Source organism: Mauremys mutica, chromosome 8 (genome assembly GCF_020497125.1).
Source record: "Mauremys mutica isolate MM-2020 ecotype Southern chromosome 8, ASM2049712v1, whole genome shotgun sequence".
Lineage (NCBI taxonomy): Eukaryota > Metazoa > Chordata > Testudines > Geoemydidae > Mauremys > Mauremys mutica.
The window spans coordinates 45,227,723-45,252,424 of NC_059079.1; the positions used below are offsets into that span (position 1 = coordinate 45,227,723).

At 46.8% G+C, this 24,702-nt stretch overlaps 1 protein-coding gene across 1 annotated transcript in view; it reads right to left on the bottom strand.

The window, feature by feature from the left end:
* CRB1 (crumbs cell polarity complex component 1) overlaps window positions 1–19,554 on the bottom strand; it is a gene marked incomplete at its 5' end in the record, with an annotated part of 116,549 nt that extends 96,995 nt beyond the window's left edge. Inside the window, 2 exons of the mRNA XM_045027118.1 lie at window positions 17,929–18,501; window positions 19,479–19,554. Of these exons, the coding sequence (XP_044883053.1) occupies window positions 17,929–18,501; window positions 19,479–19,554 (649 nt within the window). The remainder of the gene's footprint in view (window positions 1–17,928; window positions 18,502–19,478) is intronic.
* Window positions 19,555–24,702: the final 5,148 nt, after the last annotated feature.

A 24,702-nucleotide genomic window follows, 5' to 3' on the forward strand; every position in this document is an offset into this window, starting at 1 on the left:
TTGGTGACAAAACTCTTCAGTTTCAGTGACAAAATAAAACCACCTTGACGAGAGGCATAAAGCTATTAACAGCAAATTTAAAGTGACAAAGTGTCAATGTAGTTCATTATATCGTTATATCACCATAACTGGCCTCCCCTAGTATCCCACAATGCCCACCGTAACCGCTCTGCTCACTGTTTTGAACTCAGCTGCCCTGCAGGCATGCACCCTTCCCCTTTCAAAGCTCTGGGAAGTTCTGACAGCTGAGCTTGCCTCTCAGCTCCCGAACAAAGACCAAATCATTAACGTGGAATCCTCCTGTTCAACCCCTGCACTAGGAACACAGCGGCAGGCAGACAGGGGTGGATGTGTGTGTGTGTATGAGAGAGAGAGAGAGAGAGAGAGACTGCTGTGCTGTGCAGTGCAGAGCCAGAGAGGGAGGTGGGGGCTGATGTCGGGGGTGTCCCCCTTCCCTGCCTCATGACTGGTTCCTTCCAGCAGCCGTCTGAATTTAGAGTGACAGACTGTGGGTATGTCTACACTACGGGATTATTCCAATTTTACATAAACCAGTTTTGTAAAACAGATTGTATAAAGTCGAGTGCACGCGGCCACACTAAGCACATTAATTCGGCGGTGTGCGTCCATGTACTGAGGCTAGCGTCGATTTCCAGAGCATTGCACTGTGGGTAGCTATCCCGTAGCTATCCCATAGTTCCCGCAGTCTCCCCTGCCCATTGGAATTCTGGGTTGAGATCCCAATGCAAAAACAGTGTCACGGGTGATTCTGGGTAAATGTCGTCACTCAATCCTTCCTCCGGGAAAGCAACGGCAGACAATCATTTTGTGCCCTTTTTCCCTGGATTGCCCTGGCAGACGCCATAGCATGGCAATCATGGAGCCCGTTTTGCCTTTTGTCACTGTCACCGTATGTGTACTGGATGCTGCTGACAGATGTGGTACTGCACTGCTACACAGCACCATTCATTTGCCTTTGCAAGATAGCAGAGACGGTTACCAGTCATATTGCACCATCTGCCATTGTAAATTTGCAATGAGATGACGGTTATCAGTTGTTCTGTACCGTTTGCTGCTATCATGGGTGCTCCTGGCTGGCCTTGCTGAGGTTGGCCGGGGGTGCATAGGCAAAAATGGGAATGACTCCCCGGGTGATTCCCTTCCTATGTTTTGTCTAAAAATAGAGTCAGTCCAGCCTAGAATATGGGGCAAGTGTACTAGAGAACCAGAGAGCACAGCTGCTCTGTGTCAGAGCCCCAGAGATCCCGCAGAAATGATGAGCTGCATGCTATTCTACGGGGTGCCCCTGCAACAACCCCACCTGTTGCTTCCATTCTCCCCCAACCCTCCTGGGCTACCATGGCAGTGTCCCCCCATTTGTGTGATGCAGGAATAAGAAACACAGATTTTTAGTGAGATAAAATGAGGGGGAGGAAGCCTCCAGCTGCTATGATAGTCCAGGCAGGACATTAAAGGGTGGGGGGACCAGCCTTCCGCTGCTATGATAGTCCAGGCAGTACAGAATATTTTCTTTAGACATGACGTGGGGGGGGCTGATGGAGCTCAGCCCCCAGTTGCTATGATGAGTATGGTTACCAGCCGTTCTGCACCATCTGCTGGGAATGACCAGGAGTCATTCCTATTTTTACCCAGGCGCCCCCGGCCGACCTCACCGAGGCCAGCCAGGAGCACTCACAGGATGATGACGAGGATGGATACCAGTCCTTTTGTACTGTACCGTCTGCTAGGGGAAGGGAGGAGAGAGGATGCTGCTGTTTAGCGCTGCAGCACCCCGTCTACCAGCAGCATGCAGTAGACATAGGGTGACATTGAAAAAAGGCGAGAAACTATTTTTTTCCCTTTTCTTTCGGCGGGGGAAGGGTGTAAATTGACGACATACACCCTGAAACACCCGGGAAAATGTTTTTGACCCTTCAGGCATTTGGATTCCAGCCAAGAATGCAAACGCTTTTTGGAGACTGCAGGGACTGTGGGATAGCTGGAGTCCTCAGTACCCCCTCCCTCCCTCCATGAGCGTCCATTTGATTCTTTGGCTTTCCTTTACGCTTCTCACGCAGCACTGTGCTGAGTCCCTGCTGTGGCCTCTGTCTATCATAGCCTGGAGATTTTTTCAAATGCTTTGTCATTTTGTCTTCTGTAACGGAGCTCTGATACAACAGATTTGTCTCCCCATACAGCGATCAGATCCAGTATCTCCCGTACGGTCCATGCTGGAGCTCTTTTTGGATTTGGGACTCCATCGCCACACGTGCTGATCAGAGCTCCACGCTGGGCAAACAGGAAATGAAATTCAAAAGTTCGCAGGGCTTTTCCTGTCTACCTGGCCAGTGCATCCGAGTTCAGATTGCTTTCCAGAGCGGTCACAATGGTGCACTGTGGGATACAGCCCGGAGGCCAATATTGTCGATTTGCGGCCACACTAACCCTAATCCAACATGGCAATACCCATTTCAGCGCTACTCCTCTCGTCGGGGAGGAGTACAGAAATCGGTTTAAAGAGCCCTTTATATCGATATAAAGGGCCTCGTTGTGTGGCCGGGTGCAGAGTTAAATCGGTTTAATGCTACAAAATTCAGTTTAAACGCTTAGTGTAGACCAGGCCTCACTCTCCCCCAACACACACTCTGTCTCTGTCTCTTCCCCCCCCCCTGCACACACAGTCCCTGTCACACACTCTCCTCCCCCCCACACACACTTTGGTTGAAAAGCAGCTGGCAATCTAGTAGGCTGCCCATGGAATGATGGGATTGAGAAGCCTGCATCATGTGATGCTGTACCTGCCCATAGCCTTAGTCTCTGCACTAAATCTTAATTTACCTAATCTCGCATTCCTATCATACATAGACCACCCCCCATTGATTTAAATGGAGCCCCCACTCTGCACAACTACAGGAAGGCATAAAAGCTCCCTTTTCCACAGATTATGATTATTATTATTATTATTTATATAGTTTCCTAAATTGTGTAAGGCAGGATGTCCAAGATGTTCTGTTCCTCCATCAGTATTAATAGTCAACATCTGACATTTGATAAGGGTTTTATTCATTGTGATGGGGTGGACTAGGCCCAGAGGTCCCCTGCTGGAGGCCTCAGTGTTCTCCCACACCCATCCCAGAAAAGGAGCAGTGGAGCTAAGTCCTCCAAGAGGCCTAGAAAGACAGCACAGGAAGCAGCCAATCAGGAGGTGACACTGTAAGGGGCTAGCCAATCAGAGGGTTGCAGGCTAGCATAAAAGGAGCCACAGTAGCAACCAGAGTCAGTTCCTTGCTGGAGCCAAAGGAGTGTAGTTTGTGCCCCTGGCTGGCCAAAGGGAACTGTAGCACTATGGACAGCTCAGTGCTGGCAGGGACCAGAGTAGTAAGAAAGGGCTCTTGGCTGGCTGCTGGACCTGAACATAGATGCACCTTGAGGTAAGGGTGAAGCATTGGTGAAGCCATGGGGAAGTGGCCTAGGGAACTAAAAGCAGTTTAGTTAAAGGACATGGCCCTGGGTGGCTGCTATTCTTAGGGTACCTGGGCTGGCACCTGGAGTAGTGGGTAGGCCACTACTGGCTCAATATCAGGGCTCATGGCTCAATGGTTGATCACAGGATGACTATGAGCCACCAATGTGATATGGCCATTAAAAAAGCTAATGCGGTTTTAGGATGCTTCAGGTGAGGTATTTCCAGTAAAGATAAGGAGGTGTTAGTACCGTTATACAAGGCACTGGTGAGACCTCATCTGGAATACTGTATGGAGTTCTGGTCTCCCATGTTTAAGAAGGATGAATTCAAACTGGACCAGGTACAGAGAAGGGCTACTAGGATGATCCGAGGAATGGAAAACCTGTCTTATGAAAGGAGACTTTGTTTAGCCTAACCAAAAGGAGGCTGAGGGGAGATATGATTGCTCTTTATAAATATATCAGAGGGACAAATATCAGGGAAGGAGAGGAATTATTTAAGCTTAGTACCAATGTGGACACAAGAACAAATGGATATAAACTGGACACTAGGAAGTTTAGACTTGAAATTAGATGAAGGTTTCTAACCATTAGAGGAGTGAAGTTCTGGAACAGCTTTCCAAGGGCAGTAGTGGGGGCAAAAGACATATCTGGCTTCAAGACTAAGCTTGATAAATGTATGGAGGGGATGGTATGATGGGGTAGCCTAATTTTGGCAATTAATTGATCTTTGATTGTTAGCAGATAAATATGCCAAATGGTCTGTGACGGGATGTTAGATGGGGTGGGATCTGAATTACTACAGAGAATTCTTTCCTGGGTGCTGGCTGGTGAGTCTTGCTGTAATAGTCCGGTACGGGGGCCGTGCCCTCTCAGGGGCCGCCGGGAGCCAGGCCGCCTCACTACACGGCCCCAAATCAGTCCTCGGGTTCTGAAGGTCTCGGGTTCTGCCCCTCAGGCCGGGGCTAAACAAAAGGCACACGGTCACTGCAATGCCCCAGCCCTCGGTCAGGGCTGGGCAGCAAACCAGTTCTAAGCTCCGGTTCTTGCAGCCGGAGCTGAGCAAACACCAAGTCAATAAGCCCTAACCCTAGCTCCGGGCGGGGCAGCACACAAGAGTCCAGGGGCTCAGATCCTGTCTGCAGGCTGAGCACCCATACAGTCAATACGCTAAGCCCCGGCCCTCAATCAGGGCGGGGCACCAAACACTTAGGGCTTGGCTACACTTACAAGTTGCAGCGCTGGGAGTTACAGCGCTGGTCATGCAGCTGTGGAAGGGCCAGCGCTGGAGTGTGGCCACACTGACAGCTACCAGCGCTGCAGTGTGGCCACACTTGCAGCACTTTCCAGCGCTGTATTGAGAGGTGCATTGTGGGCAGCTATCCCACAGAGCACCTCGTCCCGTTTTGGCGCCGTTTTGGCGCTGAGTATTGTGGGAAGGGGAAGGAAGTGTGCGGGTCATTCCGCTTCCTGTTTGCCAGCGCCCCGTGGTGCATCGCTTCACATCCCAGCATTCACTCTTTCCAGCAGCGTTTGGCGCCATTGTGAGTGTCTTTCTGTTACTCTCTGTGTGAATCGCGATTTCTGTGGCAAATGGAGCCCGATCTGCTGAGGACTCTGCTGATGAGTGTCACCAGCACAACACGTTTGGCAGTCGAGCTATTCCTTCAGCTCCAAAGTGACAGTGAGGATTCCGACGATGATATCAATATGGATTTGCCTGCCGCGTGTGACACTAAAGTGCTTGCGGCATTTACGGAAATGCTCAGCACCGTTGAACGCCGCTTTTGGGCTCGGGAAACAAGCACTGAGTGGTGGGATCACATCGTCATGGAAGTCTGGGATGACGAGCAGTGGCTGCAGAACTTTCGTATGAGAAAAGCCACTTTCATGGGACTGTGTGCTGAGCTCGCCCCCACTCTGCGGCGCAAGGACACAAGATTGAGAGCTGCCCTGACGGTGGAAAAGCGAGTGGCTATTGCAATCTGGAAGCTGGCAACTCCAGACAGCTACCGGTCGGTCGGGAACCAGTTTGGTGTGGGAAAGTCGACCGTGGGAATCGTTTTGATGCAAGTTTGCAAGGCAATTAATCGCATCCTGCTAAGAAAGACCGTGACTCTGGGGAGCGTGCAGGACATTGTGGATGGCTTTGCACACATGGGTTTCCCTAACTGTGGAGGGGCGATAGATGGGACGCATATTCCTATTCTGGCCCCCCCCCACCTGGCATCAGAGTACGTTAATCGGAAGGGGTATTTCTCTATGGTTCTCCAGGCGCTTGTGGATCACCGCGGGCGTTTCATTGACATTTACACAGGCTGGCCTGGAAAGGTGCATGATGCACGCATCTTTCGGAACAGTGGCCTGTTCAGGAAGATGCAGGCAGGGACTTTTTTCCCAGACAGGAAGATCACAGTAGGGGATGTCGAAATGCCCACTGTGATCCTTGGAGACCCCGCGTACCCGTTACTGCCTTGGCTCATGAAACCCTATACAGGGAAGCTTGACAGGAGCAAGGACCGGTTCAACTACAGGCTGAGCCGGTGCAGAATGACTGTGGAGTGTGCTTTTGGGCGTTTAAAAGCCCGCTGGCGTTGCTTGTATGGGAAGCTAGACTTGGGGGAAAGCAGCATCCCCGCGGTTATATGCGCTTGCTGTACCCTCCATAATATTTGTGAAGGGAAGGGTGAAACATTCAGTGAGGCATGGACCACCGAGGTTCAAGTCCTGGAGGCTGAATATGCACAGCCAGAGAGCAGGGCTAATAGAGAGGCCCAGCACAGGGCTACAAGGATTAGGGATGCCTTGAGGGAAGAATTTGAGGCTGAAAGCCAACAATAATGTTTGCTGCCTTGCATGGGAGTGAATTGCACTGCTTACACTGTTATGCTATTATCCATAATAATAATATGATTTGTAGTGCCTCTTTCTTTACTGGGCTAAGGTATCTTTCACTATCTGCTATAATAAAGACTGTTTTCAAAGCCAAGAATTGTTTTATTGAAAAGAAAAAAACTTCCTTGACAGACAGACAGACACACAACATTTCATGAACACAAGAGGGCAGGGGTGTGGGTTGGTGAACTGTACAGTCACAAGTTTGCATATGCCCTGTCTGGATTGCTGTTTAATGAATCCTGCACTTCAGGGTTCATATACTGCATGGTGATGGGGGTTGAATGCAGAGGGTAAGGGTGGTGGTAGGTATCAGGGCTGGTTGGGGAACGTACAGGTGTTGGAGGCAGCTGGTGGTGGTAAGAACCTGGATGCTGGGGAAAGGTGGTTTGAGCTGACATTGGGGCACAAGGCACAAAGGACGGGGCGGGTGGGGGAGTAGCACGGTAGTGCTCTGCTTGCATGGCAACGAGTGACTCTATAGACTCCGCTTGGCGCTCCAGGATGCTTAGCAGCCGCTCCGTGGTTTTCCTCTTGGCCACTGCATTTCTCTTGCGTGTCCTGCTTTCTTTCTCTCGCCAATCCTTCAAGTCCTTACTCTCTCGAGCAGACTGATTAAGAACAGTTTTCAGCATGTCTTCTTTGCTCTTTCGGGGATTTTTTCTCAAATTTTGAAGCCTCTGTGATGTTGAACATCTGGGCAGTCCAGTAGTCAAGGTCACTGTAGAAACAGAAATGACAACATTTAACACGGGCAGCATTGTATCCACTATCTCCAGACATGAATTGTTACACTGAGGGAGTGAGTTCTTATTTAAGCATTCTTTTACCCACACGCATAACACTACAGAAGCCACGACATGGTGAGTGAGCAGTGCTTATATGGGGAGAAGTGGGGCTTGGGTGTAAGAGGGGAGCTGGTTGCTTCGGGTAATCTGGAGTGCTAGAGGGGTTGAGTGAAATGCAGATGCAGGGGTGATCTTATCTCCCTATCTCTTCACTAAAGAGTCTCCCAACATTTTTCACAGGACTTAATCCTGGAAGATGTTTCCCTACTGCGAGTCACTAGGGAACAGCGGGGGGCTCTTTTAGAGCAATGTGGATTCCGCCCGGGACCCTATGCGGCTTGCCTGTGTTCAGAAATGGTCCCCCCACCACTGGCAGAAGAGTGGCGCGGACGCGTCACCGTCACTGGGACAAGGGACACTGGCTCTGCCTATAAACCTGCGCAGGCATATTGCCCACGCTCTGGATGAAGCTTTTGCTGAGATAACTGAGGCAGATTACCGCGACGTGATAGACCACATCAACGGGCTATTCCACATCTAGAGGCTGGCATGCATGCATCCATAACCCCCCCTCCTCTCCAGAAACATTTCACCCAGAAAATAAAAGCCGCTTACCGGTAACACGCTCCTCTGCTTGTCCTTCTGCAACTGCTGGCTGCTGCGATTGGGTGCTTTCCTCCTGGCTTGAGAAGAGCTCCTGGCTGCATGCCTCCAGGGAATCTGCGGTTTCTTCCCCCATGCCAGGAGCTTCACTCGCGGTTTCCTCCCCCCCCCCACGCCTCCGCCTCCGCCGCCTCCTCCGCCTCCTCCTCCTGTCCCCCAGCCTGCTCAGAAGTGTCCATCGTTATCCTGGGATTGGCAGTGGGGTCACCCCCAAGTATCTCATCCATCTCCCTGTAAAAACGGCAGGTCGTGGGAGCAGCTCCGGATCGTCGATTCCCCTCTCGGGCTTTGTAATAGGCACTCCGCAGCTCTTTAATTTTCACCCTGCATTGTACTGCGTCCCGATCATGGCCCCGATCCAGCATGGCCCTTGATATCTGCTCAAAGATATCGTAATTCCTACGGCCGGAGCGCAGCTGTGCCTGAACAGATGCCTCACCCCAAACACTGATGAGGTCCTGCAATTCACCAGTGCTCCATGCTGGGGCTCGTTTGCCGCGTGGAGGCATGGTCACCTGTAACTGATTAAAACTGATTGCACTCCACACCTGGCTGCAGCAAACAGGAAGGAGATTTTTAAATTTCCCGGGGCATTTACAGGGCGGGTCACCTGAGCCAAGAGCAGTAGAGTGCAAACTGATGTGCAGAGTGGCTGAACAGGAATTCTGGGATACCTCCTTATTCCCTGGAGGACAGGTAAAGCGCTGGTGAGTGTCCACACCTGCTGGGCAGCGCTGGATCACCAGCGCTGCACTCCTTATACCCCTGCCGGGATGGGTTTTCAGCCAGCGCTGCAACCAGGGAGTTGCAGCGCTGGTTGTGCCCTGCAAGTGTGGACGGGGTGTTGTTGCAGCGCTGGAAAGCCTCCACCAGCGCTGCAACTTGTAAGTGTAGCCAAGCCCTATGTGCTAAGTTTAGGGCTCCGGTCCCTGCCCCAGGGGCGGGGCAGTAGCACTAGTCTCAGAGCTCAGGTCCTTACTTTAGGAGCTGAGCAGTAATAACCAAGTCAGGAAGCCCAGGCCCTTAGTCAGGGCGGGGCAGCAACACAGCAGTTCTAGGCTCAGGTCCTTACAGCAGGGGCTGAGCAGCAATGATAGTTCAGGGCTCAGGTCCTTACAGCAGGGGCTGAGCAGCAATGATAGTTCAGGGCTCAGGTCCTTACAGCAGGGGCTGAGCAGCAATGATAGTCTGTAAGCCCAAGCCCTAGGTCAGGGCGGGGCAGCAACCAATAGTTCAAGGGGCTCAGGTCCTCGGGCAGGAGCTGAGCAACAGCAGGTGCGTGCAGGCTTCTATGCCTGAACGCTGGTGTGAAGGGGAGACTGCCACCCGTAAGTGGGGTGGCAAGGGGGACACAGGCCCACCCACTCCACTGTGTCCCAGCCCGGGGCTCTACCAGCGGCAGTCAGTCTGCTGCTGTGTCGGTGGGGTCCTGACTGAAACACACCGACATCAGCTCTTCCTCTGTCGTAGCCAGACTGGGGTCAGCTACCCCCGGGCTATTTCCCGTCTCCCCCTCCATGGGTACCTGCTCATCGTGGGGCTCGGGAGCGGGGTCCCACACCATGGGCTCCTCGGCGTGCTGAGGGCTGTCTAGGTCGGGCCGCTCCTCCGGACTCGGGTCAAGGGGACGCTCGGGCCGCTCCTCGGGGTACCGGGCTCGGGGCAGGCTCGGCCAGTCCACCTCGGGGTACCTGGCTCGAGGGAGGCTCGGGCGGTCCACGTCCGGATACCTGGCTCGAGGGAGGCTCGGTCCGTCTGTGTCCGGGTACCTGGCTTGAGGGAGGCTCGGTCCGTCTGTGTCAGGGTACCTGGCTCGGGGCAGGCTCGGTCCGGCAGGAGCCCGAGTAGGAGCGTCTGTCCTCTCCGGCCGCTGGGCTCCAATTGAGCGCTGGGGCCGGGCTTTTATACTTCCTGTCCCGCCCCTTGACTTCTGGGGGGGCGGGAACAGGTGGCGGCAGCTCCGCCCACTGGGGTTGCTGCTCTGGTTCCTCTCTCTCAGGGGCCGCCGGGAGCCAGGCCGCCTCACTACACTTGCCCACATGCTCAGGGTTTAACTGATCGCCATATTTGGGGTCAGAAGGAATTTTCCTCCAGGGAAGATTGGCAGAGGCCCTGGAGGTTTTTTGCTTTCCTTTGCAGCGTGGGGCAGAAGTCACTTGCTGGAGGATTCTCTGCACCTTGAGGTCTTTAAACCACAATTTGAGGACTTCAATAACTCAGACATAGGTTAGGGGTTTGTTACAGGAGTGGGTGGGTGAGATTCTGTGGCCTGCATTGTGCAGGAGGCAGGGCCGCCCAGAGGATTCTGGGGGCCCGGGGTCTTCGGCGGCGGGGGGCCCCTTCCATTCCGGGACCCGCCGCCAAAGTGCCCCGAAGACCCGCGGCGGGCGCCCCCCGCCGCCGAATTACCGCCGAAGCGGGACCCGCCGCCGAAGCGCAGCCCGGTCTTCGGCGGTAATTCGGTGGCGGGGGGTGGGGTCCCCGCTGCGGGCCTTCCGGGCACTTAGGCGGCGGGTCCCGGAACAGAAGGGGCCCCCCGCCGCCGAAGACCGGGCTGCGCTTCGGCGGCAGCGGCGGCGGGTCCCGCTCCCCCCCCGCCCCCGGTCCCACCCCCGGCCCCGACGGTCCCGCTCCTCCCCCCCACCCCGGTCCCGGCCCCAGCCTCTTACCGAGCACGTCTCCGGCGGGGTCTGAGCTCCGTCCCGCTCAGAGCCGCGTGGTGAGGTGGCGGGGCTGTGAGCTCCACGCCGAGCGGAGGCAGCTGCCCCGCCCCCTCCCCACGGCGCTCTGAGCGGGGCGGGGCTCAGGCCCCGTTGGAGCTCCCAGCCCCGCCCCGCTCACCACGCGGCTCTGAGCGGGACGGAGCTCAGGCCCCGCCAGAGACGTGCTCGGTAAGAGGCTGGGGCTGGGGCCGGGGCGGGACCGTCTCTGAGTGGGGCGGGGCTCAGGGGCCCCGCCGGAGATGCTGAGGCTCCAGGAGAGGGGCGGAGGCGGGAGCCTCCGCTCTTCTCTTAGGGGCCCCTGCGGAGCCCGGGGCCCGGGGCAAATTGCCCCCTTTGCCCCCCCCTCTGGGCGGCCCTGGCAGGAGGTCAGACTAGATGACCATAATGGTCCCTACTGACCTTAAGTCTATGAATACCAGGGCTGAGATTGTTTAAAGACTGTAGACACACCCAGCCAGGAGGGAGCACTTGGGTACCATGCTGTTATATTCAGACACAACATAATGTACCTTGGGTTAAATCTGTCATGTTTCTTATAATACATTTCTATTTCTAACTCTTATTCAATCAATGCTCAGACTTCCAGTATAAAAGCAAATATTTATAAGCCTCTAAAACTAAACATGCACATTTGATTTCCCAGCTCTTGCACATGCAAAACTCAGTATTACAAGTGTAAACTGTATTTGCAGATGCACATTGAGTGCTTATGGGAAACTACCCAATTTGAGAATTAAAACCTTGTCATCAGAAATGGTGGATTGTAATGTTAGAGGCCATTTCTGAACATTTCATGCACAAGGTCCAGAGAAAAATATTTTCATACACTTAAGAAAATGTGTAGTTGTTAAATTATTGGACTATTTTTGCACTAAAAAAAATCCTGTTTGGTTTGTAAATGAGAATTTCCCAGCTAGTAGGCCATAATATATTTTAAAGCACCATTATAATCTGAAAGATTGCCCTACAGAAATAGCATTGTGGGGTTCCATGTCTGAATCAATTACTTATCATATTTACTCAATTAATAATACTGATGATCATGGCATCCAGGTTATTCTTCAGTAGCTGTGTTGTTACTGCAGTATTAGTAGCAATAAACCGTGATTTTCCCTCCCCTTCATTTAAAGTAAGGAGCTATGTCTGAAGATTCACAGGGTAGGAAAGCTGGCATTTTTACAGTTTCTTTGCAGAGTAGAAACATAAATTTTTTAGTTTCTATATCAAGTATCATTTAACAATTAAAATTGCCTACATTGACATATCTGGCCAAATTATGCTGTCAATCAGTCCACATGTAGCCAGGCTTAACTCTTTGGAGTTACTCAAGATTTATGCTGGGGTTGATACTGTTTATCCATAGATACAAAGTATATGTTTTGTAATATCTGTACAGAACCTGGCACAATGGATAGGTTCTCATTTAATTGAATTGAATAAAATGAAAGGTTCTCAATTGGCTGTAAATAATTTCCAGTTTTAAAATAACTATGTATTTACAGATAGTGTACATGATACACTGAGTGATATGTACACTTTGATTAAGTGTATTTTTCCCAAACCTTTAGGCTGCTTGTGTTAGACTCTATATGACTTGGTTGCTGACTTAATTAGGCCAAAAACAAATGCAGCACGTTTGTAAAATTCTGTATTACAGCTGGAACTATCACAATAAATTAGAATAAACCTTGAAAAATGGGATCTTTCAATATAGTTGTAGTAGTAAATGCTAACACTGATGGTTTAAAATGTTCTTTAAAAACATACTGGTACATAAAATAACTAGGATTATTATCAGAGGTTGTTGAAGTATATTTTCTAAAAATATGATAGGTCGTCTTCAATGTATGCAAAACAACAATATTCTGAGGCTTCATTGCTTCAATTAACTACTGATTTCAGAGGGAGTTTTGCATATGTGAGGAGTGTAGCATTAGGTCCTACAACTGGAACATTTTGTGGTAATGTGCATTTCATCCAGATACAGCAAGGAACTCCTCCATGGTTGCTGCCCTATGAATAATTGAGCTTGTAAAAAATGTTTGCAGAACTATGTCTAGTGATCATAAATCTGCCAGAGCTCATTAACAGCTTGCTCCAAACACTGGAAACCATGTGACAAAATGAAACTAGTGCAAAAAAGTCTCACTTCAAGCAGATTTAAAATTACAGGCCAGAGGACAGCCTGATTATTAACACAAGAACATTGGCTTTGCTACATTGGGTCATGCCTTTGGTCCATTAACTCCAGTGACCAGGTGCTTCAGAAACTCCTCTCCCACTTCAATGTAGCTACCCAATGTGATATGCTATGCATTGTGAGGCTGACATCCAGAAGCATGACATTTTAAGAACAAGAAAAGAAAGATATGTACCTGTGTTTAACTGTAATGCTGCCCTAAATACGGTAAAAAGACAATTAAAATAAAACCGCACCAACAGAAATCTCCATTCATATTGTACAGGCCTAACCCTTAAAAGAAAAGACATTCAGCCCTTGATCCAGCAAAACTTTTAAGTCCATGTTTAACTTCAGTGTACTTGAGTAGTCTGAATTGAAATTATTGGGATGACTCACACATTTTAAGTTAATCACATGCATAAGTGCTCTGCAGAACCAGGCCCATTATTCATCCTGTTCTTAGCTAATTAAAAAACTGAACACAAATATTCACCTGAGTGCACAGCCCCAGTGAGGAGAGAGGGAGGGCAGAAGATGATAAACATTTAGTGGGGCTTTATAAAGCATCACACTGGGTGCTCAGAGTTAGGCACCTAAGTCCCTATTTAAGAACATAAGTGAGCTGATTTTTTCCAGAGGTGCTGAGTGCTCCCGTTCTGATTTCAGTGGGAGCTGTATGGGTTCTCAGCACCTCTGAAACTGGATCAGGTCACGTAGCCAGGTGCTTGACAACAGGCACCCAAGTTTGAAAACTTTGGCCTTTAAATTACATTTTGCCCAAGCATGGCAGGGGTGAAAGAATGGTCAGACATTATAAACTGACTTGTATGGAGGAGTACAACTGCCCTGTGCTGGATGGACTATGTCAGCCCTCCTGTAGCATACCGTATCTCCTGTGTAAGTATCTTACCTTCTAGTGACTAGCTTGAAAAGTGGATTCTGCCTCTTGTGCCATTGAAAATTAAGAGAAAACTCTTGTCTCAAACAGAGGAGTTCTATGTCTTTGCAGCAGTTGGTCATTATCCATACTGCACATATATCTATATTTGCTAGCAATCATAGTGTCAATACATGTGTGCAATCACAGAGCATTACAAGTGAATAACTTAGTGCATCATAGCTGCAATGCCCTGACACAACAGGGAAGGAGGATGGAGTTTTAAAAAGCTACTTTAAATACTGGCCTGGCATGTCCACTACTGCTGGAAATACTAAATCAGTGCAAAAAGGCAGAGTGAAGGAGGTGAGGACATAGTTTGGGGCATGCAATAATATCCTCACATTGTGCCGGAGTCATCTCAAGTATAATTCTACTGTAGTAAATGGAATTGCACCTAGGATGAATTTGGCCTATTAGATCTATTTTATCTGTTGCCAAGTGCAATCAAAATGGCCTTTTCTGTTGTCTCTGAATAGGATTTATTTTTGGAACTGCAGTATACATATTTGATAATTTACACTTAAATGTTTGCCTACTGGCAATGGGAGATTGGTTTCAACTGTGTGCAGTAAGAAGATAAATGTGACCGGCTATCAGCAAGGAGCAGACTCTTATACCATGCTCTGTTTGCTTAAGTGAAATGAAAGTGTAATTCAGTACAATGGAGAAATATTGCATTTTGCCAGCATATCCAGGAAAGGTTTGACAAACCAATTGAGCTTCATTATTTAACAGCTGTATGACACGTCTTCTACATAATTTCACACATGCAGTGCATATCATAGTAAAATAGAGATTTCATGCTAAATTTTCCATTCTTCAGCTCTTCAGACAGTCTAACCTCTCCCATTTGTGTAAGAATGATGTGAGAGATTTCTCAGCTATTTTAGGAATTGCATGCAACATACCAATCACACAAAGTAGCAGTGAAAGCCCATGAAACTGGTAGCAACTAAAGCCAGTCACTCCAGCATTTGGTTAACATTACTGCTGTAGATTTACTGTGCATTCTCCACCTATGTATCAAAAGTTATAACCTCTTTAACATCCTAGGGAAATGAGATGAGGTTGGATGACTTCCCACTGTGATTCATGGTGTCAGGCCAGGATAATAACAGTTGGCAAGATCCTCTGACAGAGTAAATGAGGATTTTTATTACCAGTGGGGACACCTCAGGGCTTTCATCCAATAATCCCTCTGGCTTATGCGTTTAACACAACTCACAGCAAGGTGCAGAAAATAACAAAAACGGCTTCTGATAAATCATTTGGTTAAGTAGGCTTTAAAAGCTGGTAGTTTAATGCTGAAGGAACAGTCAACTACTCCTTTTATAGAATTATTGTTATTAGCCTCATTGCTGCTGGAAGCCATGGCTGAGCTGTACATCAAAACAGTGCAATTTCTTCTGCTTTGTATACGAAACCTCTTTTCCTTCCTTGGCTTCCACCTCTTTCCTCCACCTCTTAACTCTTGTATTGTACTGATTGCAAGGGGAGAGGGTCCCAGAGCTGGACTGCAGCCTGAGCCTGAATGCCTACACCACAATTAAACAGCCCCTTAGCCTGAGCCCTGTGAGCCTGAGCCCCCTGGCACAGGCCAGTCGCAGGTTTTTAATTGCAGTGTAGACATATCATCCGAATGATAGTCCTTGATTTTGGGGAGAGCAGAGACTTAGTTTGGGAAACAGCAGAGCTCTGAGATAAAAGGAGTCTGACTCCAGCAGAGTGCGCTTCCTCCAATCTGTGTTGCTCTAATTTTTCGCTTCTCTCCCTTTTTTTTCCCCTTTATTGTGTGTCTCTCCCCCCCCATAAAGTATATCCTCTTTGCTTCAAACAGATCTCCTTTGCTATAGATCCAGCCCTGGATCGAGCTAATAGCACAAGTTAAACAACTACAGCTTCCTGAGTACAACAGGAGGTCTGGGTCAAGTCTGATCATTTCAGAGTAGCCATGCTGCTTGCTAATAGGTTTTTTCTTTCTTTCTCCTCTTCAGCTTTCCCCTAGTTCTGTAGTTTTCACATCCCTTGGCCTGGGATGAGACACCCACTGGTAGCAGCAGGGTGGCAGGAAGGCAACAAGCTTCCTTCAAATAACATTCTCTGCACATGAAGGATATTAACAGAGGGCTGGCTTCCAAATGAATTCTGTGTCAGCAACAGAAATCTGCTTTTACCTTCTGACTTCTCCTCCCTTGTGGAGTCTTTTGGATGGGGTTTTAAACCACATCTTTTATTTCTTATTCATTTGAATCGCTTGAAGCAACTATGATAATTTTTTATACTGTCTAGTGTTTTCCCCCTTACCTCACTACAGATCAGCCATTAAAACTTGTTAGCTGCTTTTTTTATTAGCTTGATAGTGCTAACCCTCCCCCCATGCCATCCAAGAACAGAGATCTGCATTCTATGAGACTGTTTATTACACAAAATCAGAATGCCGACTAAAGCAATGACCTGGAACCATGAAAGTGCTTCCCCATAGAGTGAATTACATGATAAGCAAGAAAAAAACCACACTTGATTATTTAAGGACACACATTCCTGAAAAATGTTGCTGTATGTAACGGCATTACTTCAAAATGCTGTGCTGGAACCCAACAGCATTGTGGGGGGGGTTTGTTTTTGTTTTTTTTCCTTGTGGCTTTGTTATCTAACTCCATGTAGTCTTTAAGATGTCAAATGAAATCCAATTAGATAATGGAGTTTATTGATTTTAGTTTTTCAATAAGATTAACAATAAAGCCAAATTTTTCAGGCACTGGAGCTAAACAGCAAATACAAAAAAGTGTGTTCAGACACGGAATGTGCAACGAATGTGGGTTTTGTAGACACTATGAATGCACATTTTTGTTTTGTAGGTTTCAAAGTGAAAGGATGAAAGTTTGGCTCTAAATAGCTATTCTTCAAAGGTAAAAGACTTTTTCCCCTAGTCCTTCAGAGAGAACTTCTTCGAGCGTGATACTTTATCACAGTGATCTTCCTTTTAAACCTATGTAATCATCTATCATAGTTCTAAGGCGCTTAACCCACACTGAGGTGCTATGACACCAGGGCAATATCTGATCAAGTGGGCCCATTGTTAATAGTCTTAACACAGAGATAGAAGGTGCCAGCAAAGGCTGCGTAAGCTGCCTCTCCAACAGTCTTAACCAACAGCAGCTTGAAGAATGAGGAACTGAACATGGGTAATGAATCTAGGTCTCTTGCATGGCCGAATGTAATGCTAACAACCATTTGGACAAATGTCCATGCTTCTGAAGTGCACTCTCTAAATATAAAATGTCTGCATCACTTAAAAGGTCAACCTGACTATTTATGAGAGGAGAGTGAAAATGCATTTTAGAATACGTGGACCCACTGAACAACTGTTCCCAGTTTCCATGCTGGAGGGAACTTTCTGAGCTTTGTGTTTCATTCAGAATCTTTCCTATGGTTTTGAGGAAGGGTGTTTGACTGGGGAGTCAGCCACGTAACAGGTTGCAAGTGCTTGGTTAAGAAGTGGTGCAGGAAAATGAGTGGTAGGGGAAACCGTTGGTCAGTATGTTGCATAGACTAGGAGAGACCATAGAAAGAAACTAGAAGTAAACAATATGAAGGGTAAAGTCATGTACAGGGCAGTATGTGAGAGTGATTGACTGAAAAATCAAGTGGACATGTAGGTCCAATAAAGTGGAGAAGGAGAAAGATGACTTTGAGCTGGAAAGGGGATGGAGAGAAGGAAAGAAAGATTGAATCAAGCATTTGAAAAAAGTCTGAAAAAGAAACTCAGCAGAGGAGGAAGTGAGAGAGAATGGGCTGTGAAGGCAGAAGAAAAGGATCCTGAAAAGCAAATGCAAAGGCCAAAGAGCATTGCCTGCCATGCTCGGCAAATAAATCCAGTCCAGGGGATTTCAGTCTGAAGTTTTGAAACATTCTGTGCCTGAAGATATAATATACCTGATTTTATTTGATTAGCGAAATGCATGGTGTAGCATTCTGAGCACATCCAGTTTAAGTTGCTTTAAGAGGAAAGTTACTCAATCTGTGAAGTAGATTCATCTTTGTCAAATGTTCTGTAGATTTTGTGTAATATGAAACTTCCTGAATCCTTCCATCTCTAGCACCAGTAGCTAAACCTCATGTGATAACTCATAAAGCAGCAGCACTCAGCAGAGAACTTGATCTGACTTTGTTATGAAAATGTGAGTAAATAGTAAGAAAGATATCTTGGAACATAAACTAAACTTGCTCTGCATGTCAAAATAAAAAAAAGATGTCTTTAATAGAGCTTACCCATATACTCAGCTGGGCAGATGCAGTCATACTTGCCTATCTGGTTCAGACATGTAGCCCCATTCAAGCAGGGATCTGAATCACATTCATTTACTTCCAGGTCACAGTGCTTGCCTTGATAGCCTGGGACACAGTAGCAGGAGTACCCGTCAATTCCTTCCCTGCACAATGCTCCATTGTGGCATGGATTAGAAATGCACACATTGAAGTAGGTCTCACACAGCATGCCCGTGTATCCTGCACTACAAACACAGGTAGGGCCTGCCAGGCCATTCTGACAAGTGCCTCCATGTCTACAAGGGTTTGTGTCACAGAGGCTGATGGCTGTTTCACAGGTAGTTCCAGTGTGGCATTCACAAGTAAAGCTGAGGTTTCCTGCAGTGCTTAAACAGGTAGCATTTTGAAGACAAGGGTTTGAGGCGCAAGGATCATCAGTTTTATTGCAGTCTTTCCCCAAAATATCAACTGTGTCTGCACAGCGGCAGGAATCGTCCTTAGCAGCAGCATCACATGTAGAGTTCTTTTGGCAAGAGTTTGACAGGCACCTGGAATCATTTCTTATGCTAAGTGACTCTAGGAAGGAAACACAAAAATTACTGAGAAACTTCCACAGCAGTTTAAATAAATAAGAAAGAACTACAAATCTTAGTATCATGTTTTAAATGCCAACTCTCTCCTGTAATTTTTCACTGTTGAAAAGAAAATAGAGTTGGGGGAGGAGGTGGCAATGAATTCTTCAATACAAAAACCAGTACCACAGCATGAACAGAGTATAATTTCCTATTACCCATCCCTTCCAGAGACCATTGGCAGCAGCAGCACGATTTGCAAACTCACCGCCTAATACCAATAACACAATGCTGACCCAACCATCAGTGAACATTAGTACAGTCAGCCAGTGGTTTGGAATGCATGTGATGTGGAAGACTGGATCCTAAATTGATTTTATTAGGAGGGATAATAGTCTTGCATGTATACAGCATCTTTCATAAGAACAGCCACACTGGGTCAGACCAAAGGTCCATTTAATCCTGTCTTCCAATAATGGCCAATGCCAGCTGCTTCAGAGAAAGGGAACAGAGCGGGTAATCATCAAGTGATCCTTCCCCTGTCACCCATCTTAAAGGATCCCAATGTGTTTTAATAAACTGATACACAAAGAGAGACCTTCATCCACCAATAGATGCAGCCACTTGTGGGGGAGAAGGGAGACATGGCAATTATTTAACTGAACACAGCATCAGTTCAGGGCAACAAGTGAAGAATACTTTATCCAATTGAAACAGCACAAAGAATTTAGGTATACAGAAATTTAGCTGAATTACCTGGGTTAATACTCTCTTCTTACAGAGTGCTATGTGATCTTTCTTGCTCATTAACAGTCAGGACTTAAAGACCCCTGTCTTCCAAAATGAAACAGCTCATTGACCCTATCATCACAAGGCATTACTTCAGGACCAATTCAGAGGAAAGAATACCACCCAGGGAATTGTCAGCACCACTTCCTGCAGCACCTTGGAGTTCTCTCATTCAGGTCTGATCTGACTCACCCTCCACTTGGTTTGTAAGGTCTGAGAGGATCAATGAAGAGATGTCAGAGATGATCCTGTTGCTGCAGGATGTCTGTTACCCTTGGCCTCAGTTCAGCAAAACACTTAAGCACATGTTTAAGTTCATCCCTAGCCAGCAAAGCACATAAGCCTGTCCCTAGGTGCTTTGTTGAACAGGGATGGACTGCTGACTCGGGGCCTGAGGAAGCAATTCTGTGATTGCCTCCTACTAAACCAGTAGGTAATCCTAACATAGACTTACAATAATGGATCAAATGTCACAACCAATCATGACCAATGAGTGGAAATGAGGAGGAGGGGTGGTTAGTTATTGACACACAGCCCATGAAAGAAAATAGAAGATGTAGAAATAATGTTAAAAGCTTAAAATGTGTATAATGTTTAAACTGTTACTAGATTAGTTTTATCCAGTGCAGCTTTTTTTGTAACCAATTGCCACCATGATATGAACAAATACTGTAATGTCTAGTGAACATTTGAGTAGAACAGAACTTCTTCAGTGAGGACAATATAGTACCCCTGGAACTGTGCATCATTCTGGAGTCAGAATAAAAGCAGTAAAGCTATTTAAATAAAAAAAAAGTATACTACTGGAGGGGAAAATCCATATTTATACAACAGAAAAAAAGATGCTGTCACATCTTGGCTGAGAAGCTACTAAATAAAGCTGAAAGAGGCTAATGAGTCAAGAGACAAAAAAGATGCATGTGTGCTGGAGAATGCATATTATATTAAACAATCTGTGTTGCAGTCCTGGTCTGAATACATCATATTAGTCTTTTTTCCCTTTCAATTTTTGCTCTGGAGCCCTGTTTTAGAAGTAGGCAGTATACATTTATTGTATTGTAGCTCTTGATAATGAATGGTAGAATGTTATATTTAATAATATGCTGTTCCTTGTATGTGGGTGAGCTATCCCTTTAAAGGGAATTCAGGCTCAGCTATCACCTGTCTCTAATTTCTTCCTGGGTCTTGGGACTGACAGTCCAGAGAGCAGGTGACTGAGAGGCAGCCTGCTCATGGGATGGGGTAGATGGTATTGGTAGGAGAAGCAATGAGCTGGGAGGCTCATCAATAACTGGGCTGTGGAGATAGATCAGTGATAATTAGCTCACTGCTGAGAGATTCCTGGGGTAGAATAATGGCAGGCTGGGGAAATGCACCAAGAGCCAAGGGAGTTTCTTGTAGAAAGGGAGCCAAGAACAGAGCCTGTGAGGGAACTGGCTTTGAATGCCCGAGGAAGGGATTGGCAGTGTAGGAAGTGAGGCAGTGTGGGGTGTTAATGAATGAGACAGCCACTTCACTCTTAGGGTCCCTAGACTGGAACCGAGGGAAAAGGAGAGCTGAGGTTCCCTGACACCTCAGCTGTCCCACCTGCAAAGTGTGAGCTGGCAGTCAGTCCAGAGAGAGATATGCCACTGATGGGAGGTGGACTATTTGCAGAGCCCTGTAGATAAAAAAAAACTTTAGCCTGGGAAGGCAATGGAACAGTAGTCAGCCTGTAATACAAAAGACTTAGAACTGAGACTGAGATGGAAGGAGTAGGGCTGTTCATTTGGGGAGACCAAAAGACCAATGAGGCCAGTCACAGAAGACAAAAGGGCTTGTCCAGTGTTTTGGTTTTTTGGTTGTTTGAGTGAGGGTTCAAGAGGCCTTATTTGGTTTCGACTCCCTCGTTTTGTTCTGCAAGTAGTGGACTTTTGCTGTGGCCAGAGGGACAAAGCCTCAGATAATCTTACCAGAAAAACATGCCTATAGTAGGAACTGTGGCAGAGTGACACATCTGGAGATCAGAGAGGTGAGCTGTGCCTCCTCATGTGGCCTCCTCTTTATGAGATGTGCAGAGGAGCTCTGGATATTTGTGAAAATAAAATATACCAATTTGGAGGGTGGGTCCCACATACCCAGGGATGGATATATTTATTGACTCAAAGGCCTAATTATTATCTGATGAAACAAGTAGCCTGTGTGTGCATATTACATTATAGTCCTCAATACCATATTAACAATAATTCCATGATTCGACCAAAACCAGTAGTGGCCTTTAAGGTATCCTGCAAATGAAAAACATGTGTTTTTATGCCTTTTTGATGTATAAAGAAGACCTGAAAAGGGTTTTGGTTTTGCTTCTTAATATGTGGCTGGGGTGGGGGGAAAACAGTTTTCTCCCCTCCCACTGTCTCCTGCCTAGAATAGAATCTGAGATGGGAAGGACTTTTTATGGAGGCATTGGTTATGATACCATAGTGAAGGTTGACTTTTGCTCTTCTAGAAGGATTTCAGCCTCAGTTATGAACATGAGGGTGGGGGAGAAGCAGATCCTCCCAAACTTACTTGAGTATAGAATTCATTATCTGAGAATTTACAAGTAAACCTGTTAATTAGTTTGTTAGAGTTAATGAAGCTGGCTCCTTTAAGAAAACTAGCACCTATGTTTGGCACTTCTGAGGACCATATGATCTTAATGCATTCTTCAAACTGTTTATAAAGTTACATTAATTGAAACTGTATGATTAGGATATCTGAAGAAATTAGGCTGTTTAAGTAATGAGCAGTTGTATCTAGCTCTGACTATACAACCTACAAGAGGGGTAGGTCAACAGCTCAGCTGGGGAGAGTCTCAGGGGGATGCTTCTGTCTGGTTTATGTCAGAGCAACATAAAGGGCCCTTAGGGCCATAAAGAACTGGGCACTTTCTCTCTCTCATGTGCTTTGGATTTTATCTGTATAGTTCCAAGGAGCACAGCAATCCTGGATGGAGATGCCATCGTTGCTTAGGATGAGTACTTCCCTTCGGATGGCTTTGCAGACCAGGATCAAGAATTTGCATTAACAGGTTAGGCAGACTGGAGCTCCTGAAAGAATCTATGCACAATGGTCTGATGGCATCCTCTCCTGTTAAGAAGGTAGGCAGCTGGATTCTTACCAAGCTGTAGCATTTGCACTGCTACCATCTTCCTGTAGCTCTCCTTGGGGCAGCACAGATCTGCATGGCCCCCTCTTGTGGTTCTTTGCCGCAGTGTGTGGTCCATGATCTGGCTCCTAGTGTATTGTCCAGACTGTATAATCACACTTTATTCTTTCTTTCCAGTTTCAATTTGACACACAGCAATGTACTCTCTCTCTACAAGCTAGATTGGCACCTTGCTCTGAATAAGGGCCCCAGTAGCACAGCAGAGACCAGGCTGTGACTCAAAAAGGGTACATCTACACTACCCACCGATCTGGCGGATAGCGATGGATCTATCGGGGATCGATTCATTGCGTGTAGTGTAGATGCGATAAATCGATTCCCCGATCGCTCTCCCGTCAACTGCTGAACTCCAGCTCAGTGAGAGGAGGAAGCAAAGTCGATGGGGGGAGCTGCAGCAATCGACCCCGTGCTGTGAGGACACGAGGTAAGTCAACTTCAGCTTCAGCTACCAGGTGTGCTGGTGACTGCATATGGGGTAGGGGAGAATAAGGTAAAGGGTCTACTTACTCCCCACCCACCTGTGCAGGATGTGACCTGTGGTGTGAGTAGCCCATACCCAGGAGAAAGGGCACATGGGTGCATAGGATGGCTCAGGTTGAGTGCTAAATGGAAGCCATCAGGAGAAAAATGTCTCAATTTAACTTAGTGGGAAAGGAGAATAGGGCAAGAGAAGAAACATTTAAATGTTTTTGGGAGCTAGATTTTGGCAGCTTTATATAGAGATAACCTTATGAGTCCTCACATATTTTAAACTAAGCTCTGCAGAGAATGAGCCTTTTGCATTCTCAATGAATTAAGATCACTTGAGCAGTGACCTGCTCTGACAGAGATTCTTAAAATTAATGTTTAACATTAGAAAAATTCAAACAAAGCACTGATCACTTTAGACTGATTGACACATGAAGTAATTATCTGAGTCTCTTTAAAACATCACCATATTAATCTAATTACTAGAGAAATTAGTGCCAAACCTTTTACCCCATGGTTAAGACATTTTGATGTAAGTGAGATGCTTGGCGGTACACTTAATAGAAGATAGAATATATTGGAGTCTCTGAATTTTCTACACTAAATACTTTGCAGTAAAGCTTGCCACCTACTGGTTATCACCCGTACTACTAGAAATGGTGTAAATAGTCTGTAACATTAATGAGATGTAGCTAGAAGAAACTAACACATTTTAAGAGACTTTAGAAATAAAAGGGCCAGATCTTCACTCAGATAAGCTAGTGTAAGTCCACTGAAAAGTTAACAGGGTTGCACTTGTGTAATTGAGAGCATATGACCAATCAACACTGAAAAATGTATGATGTTCTCTCTTCTTAGAGATTTCTACCTCAGTGGCCAGAATCTATCCTTGTGATATTACAAGACAATGTTATTTATGAGGCTATGAATGCACAGCCATGTGCACCTGAGGGCCAAATTTGTCCCTTCAAGTTTAAATCAAAAGAACAATAACAAAGAGATGAAGATTCTGGGGTGGGATTTTCAGAAGTGACTTGGCACAGTTCTATGACTTTCAATGGGATTTGTGCTCCTAGGTTACTTTTAATACTTTTGCTTTAGGGATCAGTTTCTTCTAACATCTGACCTATCCAGAGCTAGAGGCTTCATGGGTTTGGGGTTTTTTAAACAAAAAAATCAGAATTTTAAAAGGATAAAATTAACAGACACGAGTAAATGATTCCCTCAGTTCCGATTCTATTCAGGTCTTATTTAACAGTTCTTATCTTCCCTAAGTAAATGACTTCAGGCTCAAAGGGGAACAAACTCTGCCCCCCAATAAGTTGAATTACACATCCACCTTCTTCATAGATCACATGCTGGTTTCTTCCTTAACCTTCACCCAGCATCCCCTATGATTACTCATATATTGGTAAAGATTCCTCTGAACCCAGGTCGCTATTGTCAACTGGGCTCCAATCCCAGCACTGACTCACTTGTCCAGCTGTGCACTGCACAATGCAACCTGCACTCCCAGTAGAGAGACAGCTGTTAGTCAGTTTTGAGTAGTGACCTCACCTGTTACTATCTCTAGTAGCTCCCAGATTGTCAGATAGGAATGACTTTTGCCTGTAGAGAAGAAGGGGGATATGGTATAATCTCATCTTTGATTCCAGTTAGTCTCAGAATCTTTTCAAGGCTTGGGTTCAGCTCTTTCTGCAGCCCCACCTTGCCCAGAGTCACTTTTTAATATACTGGCAAAAAATATTATCTTTGGTCCCA